The sequence below is a fragment of the Callionymus lyra genome, chromosome 10, assembly GCF_982586985.1.
Source record: "Callionymus lyra chromosome 10, fCalLyr1.hap1.1, whole genome shotgun sequence".
Lineage (NCBI taxonomy): Eukaryota > Metazoa > Chordata > Actinopteri > Syngnathiformes > Callionymidae > Callionymus > Callionymus lyra.
Window position 1 is genome coordinate 11434463 of NC_141827.1, and position 12777 is coordinate 11447239.

At 39.0% G+C, this 12777-nt stretch overlaps 1 protein-coding gene across 6 annotated transcripts in view; it reads left to right on the forward strand.

Moving 5' to 3' along the window:
• Positions 1 to 12777, forward strand: part of erc2 (ELKS/RAB6-interacting/CAST family member 2) — a 45615-nt gene that overhangs the window by 9204 nt on the left and 23634 nt on the right. For all 6 annotated transcript variants that reach the window (XM_087800014.1, XM_087800012.1, XM_087800013.1 and 3 more), the window contains exons 2-4: positions 1274 to 2080; positions 11354 to 11788; positions 11915 to 11989. In XM_087800014.1, the coding sequence (XP_087656140.1) occupies positions 1403 to 2080; positions 11354 to 11788; positions 11915 to 11989 (1188 nt within the window). In that variant the 5' untranslated portion in view covers positions 1274 to 1402. The remainder of the gene's footprint in view (positions 1 to 1273; positions 2081 to 11353; positions 11789 to 11914; positions 11990 to 12777) is intronic.

Sequence of the window (12777 nt, forward strand, 5' to 3'; positions counted from 1 at the left end):
TTGTTGTGGTTTTACGATCTTCTTCAACTCCGTCGCCATGGGAACCAAGCTGCAATGATCTTCCTTGTCAAAGTCCACTTCCTCACTCTTGATTTTAATTAACAAACTCTGACGCCTCATCACTCACTGTCGTCCCCCAAATAATGTCTTTCCCGCCACAGGAAGGATTATCTTCGATCGATCACAAATACATAATCCATCATTTGATAGGATGACGTACAAGTGTGATTATGGGGACATTAATTCTTGATAGTTTTGAAATATTCAGCTTGTAAATCTCACGCTAATGCATCATATTTCTATCTCTATCTCTATCGCAGAATCTTTTATCCTCCTATCGACGTCCCGTCGTTCTTCAGAAGACTTTTAATAATCTATAGTTTGAGAGAAAATAACAAAAAGAAGCTCCGGAAGAAGTCGTGAGTTACATCCTGAAGTCTCTTGTGTCACAGAAACACCAGACTGAGTGATATTGATGTTAAAATACAATCGTGTTTAAATACGGTCCAGAAACGTCTTCGTACGGACAGAGTTACAAAAGTGTGTGCAGGAACAAATGAAAAAGGCATGAACAGCTCAGTTACACCAAATATGCAAGTTTTGGCAGAAACGCACAATTGTTTACATCACAGAATCTTTAAATTGTTCAAACAGTATGCATGTGTAATTGTGCAGACATGGCTGCAGTGATTGCAGGTAGAAGGAGACGTAACATTAATAAAAACAATATATGAAAAGCATGATTTTAATGCTTTTTAGAAAGTAGTATATGTGGTGACAAAACACAAAATGCTTTTATTGATCATCTAATACTAGTTTGATTACACTTTTAAAGTCTCAGATTCCATTAGACCAAGCAGAGATTTTCCAAGTCAGGCTCATTTGTTTTAACTACGACAGATGCAAGAAAATATTATTATACTTCAAATATTGTATAATAATTATTTTATAATTGTAAAAAAAAAAAAAATCACGACTCCGTGATGACTGAGGACGAGAGGATACATTCGACTCCTGTTGCTTTTAAAGCTGATGTTTGGACAGTTTTTAAAACAAATGAAAGCAAATACGACTTCGTCAAGAGTCATGTTGTCTTTAAATTCTACAATACCAGAGTCAAGTACTCGACAATACTACAAATATATCCTTGTTACTACAGAATCAGAATATATCGTAATGCTTTCCCTGTATTGTGATGCATATCGTATCACCAGATTCCTGCCTACCATCTACTCAAATCCACTCCTTGATTTTCTCTCTCATGTCTCCTCAGATCCGACGTCTCCTTCCGACCCGAAGCCCGCCTGAGTCACCCATGTGTACTTGTGAGAGACTGAGCAGCCTCATTCCAGCGTGCCCCTGTTAAGGACCCCCTGGTGGCTGCACCGCTGATTCACAGGAAATGTACGGCAGTGCCAGAGCTGTAGGTCATATCGAGAGCAGCCCCGCACGGTCCCCACGCCTGCCGAGGTCCCCCAGATTGGGCCACCGGAGGGCCAACAGTGGGGGTGGGGGTGGTGCGGGGGGCAAGACGCTCTCCATGGAGAACATCCAGTCCCTGAACGCTGCCTATGCCACTTCAGGGCCCATGTACCTAAGTGACCACGAGGGTGTTGGTTCCACCGCCACATACCCAAAGGGCACGGTGACTCTGGGTCGCGCCACCAGCCGGGCCATGTACGGGGGCCGCGTCACAGCCATGGGCAGCAGTCCCAACATTGCTTCGGTGGGGCTGCCCCACGGTGACCTTCTGTCTTACAGTGACCTGGGCTCCCTCTCCATGCTGCACTCCCACCACCACCACCACCAGGGGGTGCCCTCCGCCCTGCTCAGGCAGGCGGTGCGAAGCAGTGGGGGGGAGCTGCTGGAGATGCAGGCCCAGTTCAGAGATATGCAGAGGGAGAATGAGCTGCTGCGCAGGGAGCTGGACCTGAAGGACAGTAAGTTGGGATCGTCCACCAACAGCATCAAGAGCTTCTGGAGCCCCGAGCTGAAGAAGGAGCGCATCATGAGGAAGGAGGAGGCGGCCCGGACCTCCATCTTGAAGGAGCAGATGCGTGTCACTCACGAGGAGAACCAGGTGAGTCCACGTCCCCCCCGCACACTCGCTCACCTTCTCTCTCTGTTTGTCGATACTGTCTATTTGACGCGTCTGTCGGCTTCCGCACTTTTGTCATCATCCGCCTCAGTCCGGGAGTAAAGACTGTGAAAGGGCTGTGCCTGGTTCTGTCCCAGCTCTGAAAGAACCTTACTGGAAAGACTTTTTAGGGGTTATTAAATATTTAACAGCAAATCTCTTCGCTTGGTACCCCAGAGTAAATGTCAGGGAGACAGCTTGAACCTCAACGGATGTTAAAACGGACAATCGTTTTTGTAAGATTCTTTCATTGGGTTCGGAACTATGGACTTCTTCTCCGGTCAACTTTTGTATTTTCCTCCATTAGAATCATTTGTTAAACACGATCTGCTTCATACAGAGAGACGACGAGTGAAATGCAGTTTGAATTCCCTTTTCCAGTCAGTAGAAAATGTCAGCAAATCGGCTAGATTGAGATTTTCAGTGTTTTCCTTCTTCTTTTTTTTTTTTTTTTTTTGGCATGATGCAGCAAATTGCCCGAAAAGCCTCAAGCAGCATGAGGCCAGAAATGCCACAGTGGGGTCCGGTCTGGACGTGGTCTACTTTCCGACATGTCTGTCTGGAGTGGAGAGGCTCATTACCGAAAGCAGCAGACAGTCATTTTGGCGTGGAAGGTCATAGCAGGCGATGTTCAGTGTCCGCCTCGCTGCCGTCTGCCGTCGCTCCTTCTTCAGAGATGGCCTGGTTTTAGGTTACTCCTGTGACCGCTGATTTAAACTTCCATCGTCAACCTCTGTTTAGTGAAGATGATTTCGATTTCCTTTCCCGTGATGATGAAGATTATCCCGCCATCCTTTATACGAGGGTCGGGTTGTGGCGGCAGCAGCCATGGCAAAGAAGCCCTGACCTTTCTCTCAAAAGAACCCTTGTCCAGCTCTTCTTAGAGTAAACCTCGGTGTTCTGAGTAGGCATAGTTTCTCAGACATGTCCCAGGTCCGCCCTAGGATCTCCTCCAAATTAAATAATACCTGGAGAATCTTTCTTATTTTTCCAATATTCAGAGATGTGTCCCAGGAAAACACATTTAAACACTTAAACAGTTGATTAGTAGAAGATGTATGAACCAGAAAAGCACATACCTCCACCAAGGAGCTCATCTTACATGGCCTTATTAAAAAAACAGTATAGAATTGAGTAATTAAACAAGATTATCAGCCGAGGAAAAAAAACAAAAAAAAAACTCTTCCCACTAGATTAACAGGGACGTTAGCTGGATGAATAAACCCTTTATTGGAACATACTCTACATCGTCTTAGAGCCATGAGGAAAAGTTAGACTATCGAGCACAGATTTTGTGGGTTTTGGGAAGATTCTGAACAGAGGGCTTGCTCACAACGTTTTGAAAGTTAATTTACTTAAGTCATTTGATGTTTAACTTTTTGATGTATTATTCTAAAGGGAGATGGGCAGCAGCGGTTTGAAGCCATACATGTTTCTTAAAAATTGCAAGTTAATACGTTTTACCTACATCCTTTGCAGATGTCAAAACAAATCGGTGAGTAAGATAAGATAAGAAAGTCCTTTACGTGTCCCACAGTGGGGATATGTGCTCGGTCACAGCAGCACAGTATACAAATAAAGTAAATAAAGTATACAAATTAAAAAATAACTAGGAATAATTATTTAAAAATGTTTTACAATAAAGCAATATAGCAAAACTATTATGTTGTCCTAGAAATTATTCTAAAATTTAATTAAATAGTAATAATTTAGACAGACATGCCCACGTGTATCTTGTGTGACGGACATTAAAATAAAAAAGTTGATCAAATTATAACTTTGTGATTTGACAACCAAGCCACACCTAAACGGGTCACAGCCTCCAGTTTGGTTTCTCTCTCGGCACTCACTGTTTCCTCAGACCGGACCAGAGTCTCCTGACATGACGTGCAATTATATTAAAAATGCATCTTCAGGAAGAAGCCCTCAATCTTTAATCTGTAGCCAGCTCTGTCGAGGACAGATGGAGAGCCATTTATCTCTTCCCGCGGATCGTTTAATACTCCACGAGTATATTTTTAACTTCATCCATTTATTGTCGGGGCTGAGTGTGTCCAGAAGAAAAGCGATGCTGCTCGTGCTTCCAGGGCTTTATGTGGACACAAGAGAGGCGCTGCCTCTCCAGGATGATGGTTATAGTTTGACCTTATTAATGAAGCATGCTGGGTAATAAAAGGCATATGTGACTTGTTAACATAATTGGACTCTTCTATCAGTCTCCTGGCTCCTTATGTAAGTGTGTTGATCATGATTATGATGCCGTCGCGATGATTCAACCTGACTTCGTCTTGACCTACTAACGGCAAACGTCCGGTTTCATTTATCCCACAACACAGTGTAGATATATGTGAGGAAGGTCGTCAACAGGGAGGACACCGGTTCGAAATGTTGGATGCTGAAAGCTGTTGTCACTCAGGTTGAGCGAGATTTAATGTGGTGCTGACGAGAGCTGCTGGAGGGGAATGTGTGATCTGGAGCGTACCACGTCTGCCTGAGTCACGGCCAGCGCCGCTCAGCCACACAGTCAGGCCTGATCACCACAATATCCAAAATGGAGGCCGAGCTTCCGAGATCACACCGCTCTCAACGCGGAGCTCCTCACACGACATGTTGTTCGACTTCCACTGTGACACGACAGTCCAGGGAGAAGCTGCTGCTCTCACCGAAATGTTTATTTTATTCTCAATAATGATTAATTCAGACGCTTCAATCTCGTTTTTTAATTTTATTTTAAACATCAGGAGGATATTAGAAAGTTGAGGGTTCGCATCTAGCTCGAGGCAACCTATGTCGTTTCTGTGTGGAGTTTGTATGTTCTCCGTGTGCTAGTGTGGGAACTCCGATTTCTTCCCGCAGTTAATAAGGTGTAAATTTCATATATACTAATGTTGAAATTTGATCATTTAGACGTTAATGCGAAAATATTTTTGTAAAAATGTGATAAACTCAGCAACTGAATCTTTAATGTAATTTAAGATTTCATAATAATCACTTAACAACAATCCTTCTGTTGTTTTTCCTATGAATAAAGGTGGGGTAGATGTTCTTCAAAACGTTGTGAGTAAGCAAATTGAAAAAATTCTCCTGATATGTGAAGGCTTTTCTCAAGCCTTTTTCAGAACTGAGAGAGGAAGTCTGGAGTTTTAAGTTGACTATTCTTCTCGTGTTATAACCATATTTACAAAATATGTGGGCTGTTCTTTCTCTTAGTTGGTTAAATCTTACAAGTCCAACGCAGGTTCTGAATTATTTATAGAATGTAAAAGATTAAGTAATTGACAAATCACATCTATGTACAAATAATAAAGTTGAACAAACCGCGCAAAACTTTTTAAAGAAAAAAAAAACAAGAACTGATGCAAATGGAAGGTTTTTTAAACTGATAAATCATTTGAAAAATGTTGTTTAGTTTGGGTCAGTGTAATCGTAACTTTGTCAGATTGTCTCTTCCCTGTCTTCTTTTTTTTGGATTGATGGATATTTGGGCCCTTAATTAACAACAATGTGTTGATTGCGATATCAACCGTCTTTCTTTGCCACTTACAGCCTTTAAGGACTTTTCTTAAGATGTTTTTGTCTTGTTATCTAAATCAGCGTCATTGTTTTTTCAATGATGTCTACTGTCCCTCGGCGGCCCCTTGAGCATGGGTTGTATTTCTAAGAAAACTCAGTTGCACACGCCCTTTTTAAAACTCAGGAATTTGGAAATTGAAACCATGTTTTCATTCATGATATAATAAAGACTAGGATATAGTAGATATAGGTAAAGTCCTACCCTGGCTTTGACCCAACAACCCAACTGCAAAAACAGCAGGCTGGATGGAGTCCAACTTTAATTTCGGTTCATATTCGACAAATAATGTACAATTATTTGTCTGTTTAACCCTGAAACCCGGAGGAGGAGGACGATAAGTCGGATAACTCGCTGCGATGGAATGTGGGGGTTGAAGAATATCTTCATCAGCTTGTCCTCTGAGTGCCAAAAAAAGACAATGATTCATCTCTTCATCCTCAACCTGCTAACCACGCCACACCTCTTCCTGGTTCTGTCGCCTAGCAACCTCACACATCTCCCACCAACAGTTGAAGCGGTTTATTCACGCCATATTTCTTCGCTTTTTTTTCGGTCGATTCTTTAGGATCCATGAGATGTGAGAAGCTTAAGTAACATCCTATAGGTATCATGATACAGGAAAGAAACAATATGAACTATTGTGATACTGTAGTAACAAGGATATATTTGTAGTATTGTCTGAGTACTTGGCTGCGAATTTACAGACCACATGACTCTGTACGAAGTCGTAACTGCTTTCAGTTATTTCAGTTAAACTAAATATGTCCAGAAATCAGCTTTAAAAGCTTCTGGAGTCCACTGTATCCTCTCGTCCTCAGTCATTGCCGGGATCTCATGGGATTTCATTGTTCCTTTAGCTTCAATGAACGTATTGAAGCTAAATTTAAACACAAAAATGAAAAAATACTGTACATTTTTGCATGTTAATTGTAAATTTAAAAAATAAATTGAAATATTTACCATTGAAGCAGAAATATGGTAAAAAATAAACCAGGAAAAAATAGATATAGAGGTGTATTGATATTTTCTCAAACCATTACTTACCCCTGAATATGTGCAACAATTAGCATCATATCTCCCCTAAATATGTTTTATAAAATCATTGAACTTAACCTCGCTTGAGATTCTGAGAAATTATCCTGTTGAAACGTTTGTTTGCTCCAGTGTCGTTGTTGCTCAAAGACTTTTTCCAGCTGACTAAAGTTGAATAAATGCTAAGCCTGCTGACGTGTCTTTTGGGGTGTAACTGTATGCAGTCAGCCCAGACGACGTACAACACAGAGATTAGAAATGTAGTGAAGAGTCGACGGACTGACTCAGCAGCCGAGCGTCTGTCAGAGCGCACATTTCCTCACACAAAAGCACAGTAACACAACAGCTACTGCTCGTTGTTTTCTTGATACACTCTTGTTAGATACGACTTAGATCGATGCTTTTCTGTCCCTCACCCTCTGTGGGGGAATTGAGCCCAATTATGCTACGCTAAGTGCAAGCTAGGTGTCTTTCAGGAGTCTTTTTCAAATATAGCCTAAAACAGTGATATTTCCTGGGATTAACAGTCAGTTTTTGAACCGTTTTTAAACAGTCATGATTAAACTGCAACCAGCAAACCAAATGATTTAAGGAGATGGCTGTTGCTTTCATTTACATTGTGGCTGAGTAGTAGGCTGCTCTTTCGATCTTATGCCAGGCTACCCTGATGCAGTTACACAATTATAACACAGGGGGAGCCAGAAACAATTATTTGAATGTTCTTTTTTGTTCCTTTAAAGTGTTTTTTAAGTAAAAACTATACTACATTATTATATAATGTGGACCAAATATAACACAGGCTTATTCCACCAACACACACAAGCATAAAGAAAAACCGCACAAGCAGTAGTTTTTGTTTCCTATTCCTGTTCTGGAATTGCTAGGGTTGTCTCAGCTCTATGGATCAAGCAGTGGAGGACATCCTGGATGACTGTAAGATATATAGTTGTACTGTAGTAACAAGGATTCATCTGTAGTATTGTGGAGTACTTGACTCTGGTGTTGTAGTATTTACAGACCACATGACTCTTGACAAAGTCGTAACTACTTTTTTGTTGTGACACCAAAATATGTCCAAAAAATCTGCCTTCAAAGCTGCTGAAGTCCACTGTATCCCCTCATCCTCAGTCATCACCAGGATTTAGCAGGAGTTCATTGTTTATTTTAGCAGCGAAATATTGTAAAACAATGGGAATATTTTCAGGTTAATTATAATCCATAGAATAATTTTATATTACACTCACTTAATTGAAACATAAACCTTAAAAGAACTATGATGACAAAAAACAGTTATTTAAAACAAAACTAAAAAGTTGAATATTGATACAGTATCAAGAAAATCATATTGCGATAATTTAGTGCGTCGATATTTCTCACACCCCTACTATGATGTCTTTTAATTGTGGGAGGAAACTGGAGTGACCATAGGAACCCACCCAAGCATCGGGAGAACATACATAAACATATTCATATAAATATATAGGGACACATAAACACAGTATAATAGCGTTTGGAAGTTAAAATGCTGATCACTTTATATCTTATACGTTCAGCCTCTTAAATAACTCTTCCAGTCGGTATATATCGAGTCATGTGTTTCTGCACTGCTCACATAATGAGCTTTAAACTCTTCATCCACTATATCCTTGTATTTGTTCAATATCTCATGTAAGCAGGATGAGTCAAAGCGTTCATCTCTCTTATCTCAGAAATATCCCCTGAATTTTAGTCCTTCACGGCAAAAAGTGTCCGCTGAGTCACGACTGACTCACAGGTCTCGGTTCTGGTCAGACACTGTCCGGATGGTCGAGGCCTATTATGCAAATGGATCTATTGGCCGCTTCATCGTGTGTCCGTCAAACAGGCTTATTGATGAGGAAGGAAATTGATGAGTTGATATTTACGGTTTTTGTCTACACAGTCACAAAACATTATTGATTTTTAAAACAATTACCAAAGTGATTCAGACGCCGAGGTGAACGAATGGAAATTCGTTTCAGGAGCGGCAGATGGAGGGAGAGTTGAGTAACCTGCAGTCTGGGGCTGTGATTGGACGATCAGCCTGGGTGTGAAATGTAAAAATAATATATAAAGATAGAAGGCGTAAATGTCTCTGACTCATTCAGAAGATCTGGACGTTACATAAGTGAAACAGTGACCCCCAGTGGTTAAAGTGGGGTATACTTTTAAAGAGCCCTTTACGTCATCTGACTCGAAGACGAATAAAAGTTGCGGTTTAATAAGTTATTTGTGATTTCAACTCGTTTCTTTTACCGTTTAAACATGCAACTAAACTGGAGGAATGTCAGACAAGACGATATAATGAAGAGAAACATTATTTCGAAACCAATATTAGAGGAAACCGTGATTAAAAAAAGAAAGAAAGAAAAAAAGTTAAATGTGAGCCAAATAAAAGTGAGCACGATATTCTTGAATTTATTTTCATCAAGCACAAACAAATAATATAAATGATTTAATTGTTTCCAAAATGTTTGATACTATTATTATTAATATAATCAAACACTGTACAGAACTACTACTAAATTGTGATTATTTAATGCTAAAAGGAATGATTTATACATAATATTCATTCTAATGATACTGTATGTGGGTTTTTAATTAGCCATGCATTCATAGATCTACCAAAAATAATGAAATAATATTCAATGTCAGTAACAACAATTTTAATTCGTATCCACGCATATATATATTTTTTTAATTAAAAAAAATGCTCAAAATGCTCCTTTACAAAGAATGCCTGCTGAAAAACAAGATATTGCATTACTTACAGTATTTGTATTAAACATTGGTAAATCAATATCCAATTTCCCAGAAGGACATCTTCAGAAGGATTAATGAAGTCTATCTTATCTAATCTGAAATTTATTCTAAATAAAGATCCATGTAAATTATATTTATTTTAAATTGAATGTTAGTTAATTTAAGTCTATATTCTGTATTAATCTTTAATATCAATATTCAACTTTTACAAAGTGTGTCCGAGGTGTTTAAGTCTTGTCCAAGTCTCTCCAGAAAGGTATTTTCAGTGTACAGGAGTTTGACCTCCAGCTGGACGGACTGAGGGTTCACTGTCGAGCCTAATATGTTAATCACCCGTCTGTGTTGCTTCATGCTCTGACTCTGTTTTACCATCCACTGTTTCTCTGTTCATTCTGCCTCCACGCTCTGCAGCTGCTGGATGCCAGGAGGACTAAGGTTTGTCCCTATGTTTGCACCAGACCTGAGTGCACAACATAGAGTCGCCTTCAGTGTGAAGTGTATTATCAAACACCTGGAAACCCCCCTTTTCTGCCCTTAAAAACCTTCTTTCTTTCCTCCATAAACTCGTCCTCTGGATAAATCCTGTCCTTGTTCACCTTCTTGACCCCACGTTGACTCTGTAGAGGTGTTTACATGTCTGGTCCAGTCCAGGTTCCTCCTGCCCGGTGTCGCTCCTCAAGCCTTTGACTGTTTCCATGTCATCTCCCGATAAAAATGCTAACAAAAGTAGAGGTAATATGTGAGTTGTATAAGTGCTAGGAGGTCTAAATAAATGATGCACTTATGCTTTAAATGCATTAAAAAGCAACTAATGTAAAACTTGCCTTATACAGCAAAAAGTAAAATGCCAAGTAAATAAATTGTAGTTCATACAGTCTATATGTATATACACATGTTGGCATGGATGTACCTAAATCACATGAACTGAATTGAAAAGGATACAAATTAATATAACATTTAATATTTATTTCTGAATAACTATAAAAATAATGCAGAAATTATTGAATTATTCAAAACAATAATTCATTTCTTGGAGAAAAAAAAACAATGAAATAAATCTTTCAACATTTCAAATTAATTATTATTATTCTTCTGGCTCTAATACACTGAGGATGATGACAAATCTTTAGTAACATAACAAATATATAATTTTAAAATAGGTTGAAAATCAAGATTTTAAATTGATTCTGAAATATCTGTTTATGTTAATTGCAACTATTAAAGATTATTTATGAATACTACCTATTAACGAAACATCATCTATTTTTTCTTTCTATTTATTTAAAAAAATTAAAAGAAAGAAGGGAAAAATAATAATGGCCGACACAGCTTCTGTATTATTACGCTCTAAAAACATAAGGAATAATTTACAGTATACATTTTGAACTAGTTAATTATTGTCACAAGAATGGACTCGGGTCATTCATCCTTTTGCTTTTTGAATAAAAAAGTTAATATTGTTAAATGATTAGTTTCAGTTGAATTAGTATTTCATTCATAAAAAGGGTCGATTTTCAAAGCAAACAAGATAAAATATATACGTTTAAAGGGAACAGTCAAATATTATTTAAGAATATTGTTACGACGGCTTTAGAAAATGTGTTTATCTTATGACACATTAATCTAAAGCCACAGGTTTGATGTTTTAAATCCATATTCTGACAGTTGTCGAGGAAAGTCGTTGTGGAAAGACTTGGTCCAGGATCTCGTCTTAGTTTAAAGAACTTGTTTATGTCCGAATGTGCTGTGTCATCATAACCGGCCCGTGAACTAAATCCCACGACTGGTGTTGTGCGCCTGCGTTCATACCTGTGTCTGAACTTCATCAGCATCTTCAGATGACGATCCAGGCTCTGCAGGACGAGCTGCGGACTCAACGGGACCTCAACCACCTGCTGCAGCAGGAGGGCGGGAACCGGTCCGGGTCGGACCACTTCACCACCATCGAGCTGACCGAGGACAACTTCCGCAGGCTGCAGGCCGAACACGACCGGCAGGCCAAGGAGCTGTTCCTGTTGAGGAAAACCCTGGAGGAGATGGAGCTCAGGATCGAGACCCAGAAGCAGACCCTGGGCGCCCGGGACGAGTCCATCAAGAAACTGCTGGAAATGCTTCAGAGCAAAGGGCTGCCGTCCGGGTCGGGCCGGGCCTCTGAGGAGGAGGAGCAGGAGAGGAGCCGGCGCATCGCCGAAGCCGAGGCTCAGCTGGGCCACCTGGAGGTGATCCTGGATCAGAAAGAAAAGGAAAACATCCATCTAAGAGAGGTCAGTGGAGAAACGCAAACTTTAATTCATTTAACCGCCACTAGAGGGCAGCAGTAGATAATTGAACTCAACGTAAAACAATTATTTAGGTAATAGTTTGATTCTACCTTTTTTCTTGTCTGCCAGGAGCTGCACAGGAGAAACCAACTGCACCAGGATCCAAGTAAAACCAAGGCCCTGCAGACCATCATTGAGATGAAAGTAAGTCTGACTCCTACAGATTTTTGACATGTTTTCATGGATGTTACTGGTTAGTTGAGTCTGTGGGCTTGTTGTGAACATAAAACTATTGATCAACAGCAGAAACAAGCGATTCCGTCTCCCAACGAGCCACGTTTCTCCGTTAATATGACTTTTTTGGGTCGTTAAATTATTTGTTTCTGGCTCCACCCGCTGTTAGAACAGTGTTACTGCACCTATGTTCATTCGTGTTCTAATGAGAGAAACGTATGGAAGTATATCAGTGTTAGACTGTTGAGTGGTTTAATTTAACGTTTAAAATGTTGAAACTTCAAATGTTTTTATTAATTATATTGTATTCGTTTTGAGGAATTTAATTATATGTTTTAAAAAACGTATAGTAATTCAAAAGTGTGTTTATTGAGACATGGAGAGATTAAATTTGTTTTAAAGATTTAAAATCGAACATTTAAAAAAAATACATAAACAGTTTGATATTCTTTTACCAATAATTCTTAAACATATTTTCCAAATTCAATATTTTTTATATTCATACCATTATGAATTTAATATAATTATTATTTTATTATAGTTCTGTAATTTAAATAAAATATTGGTGAAAGAATATTGAACTCTAGGTGTAAAAAAAATAAACTCACTCATTTTGACAATGTTCTTTTTTTTAATATATTTGTTTATTTCAAAAGAAACAAATTCAACCTTTCAATATAAATATTATTGAATTAAATTATTAAAAAATAATGAAATGCTTGAAAAAAAGTTTTAATATTTCCAATTTTTATCTGAAA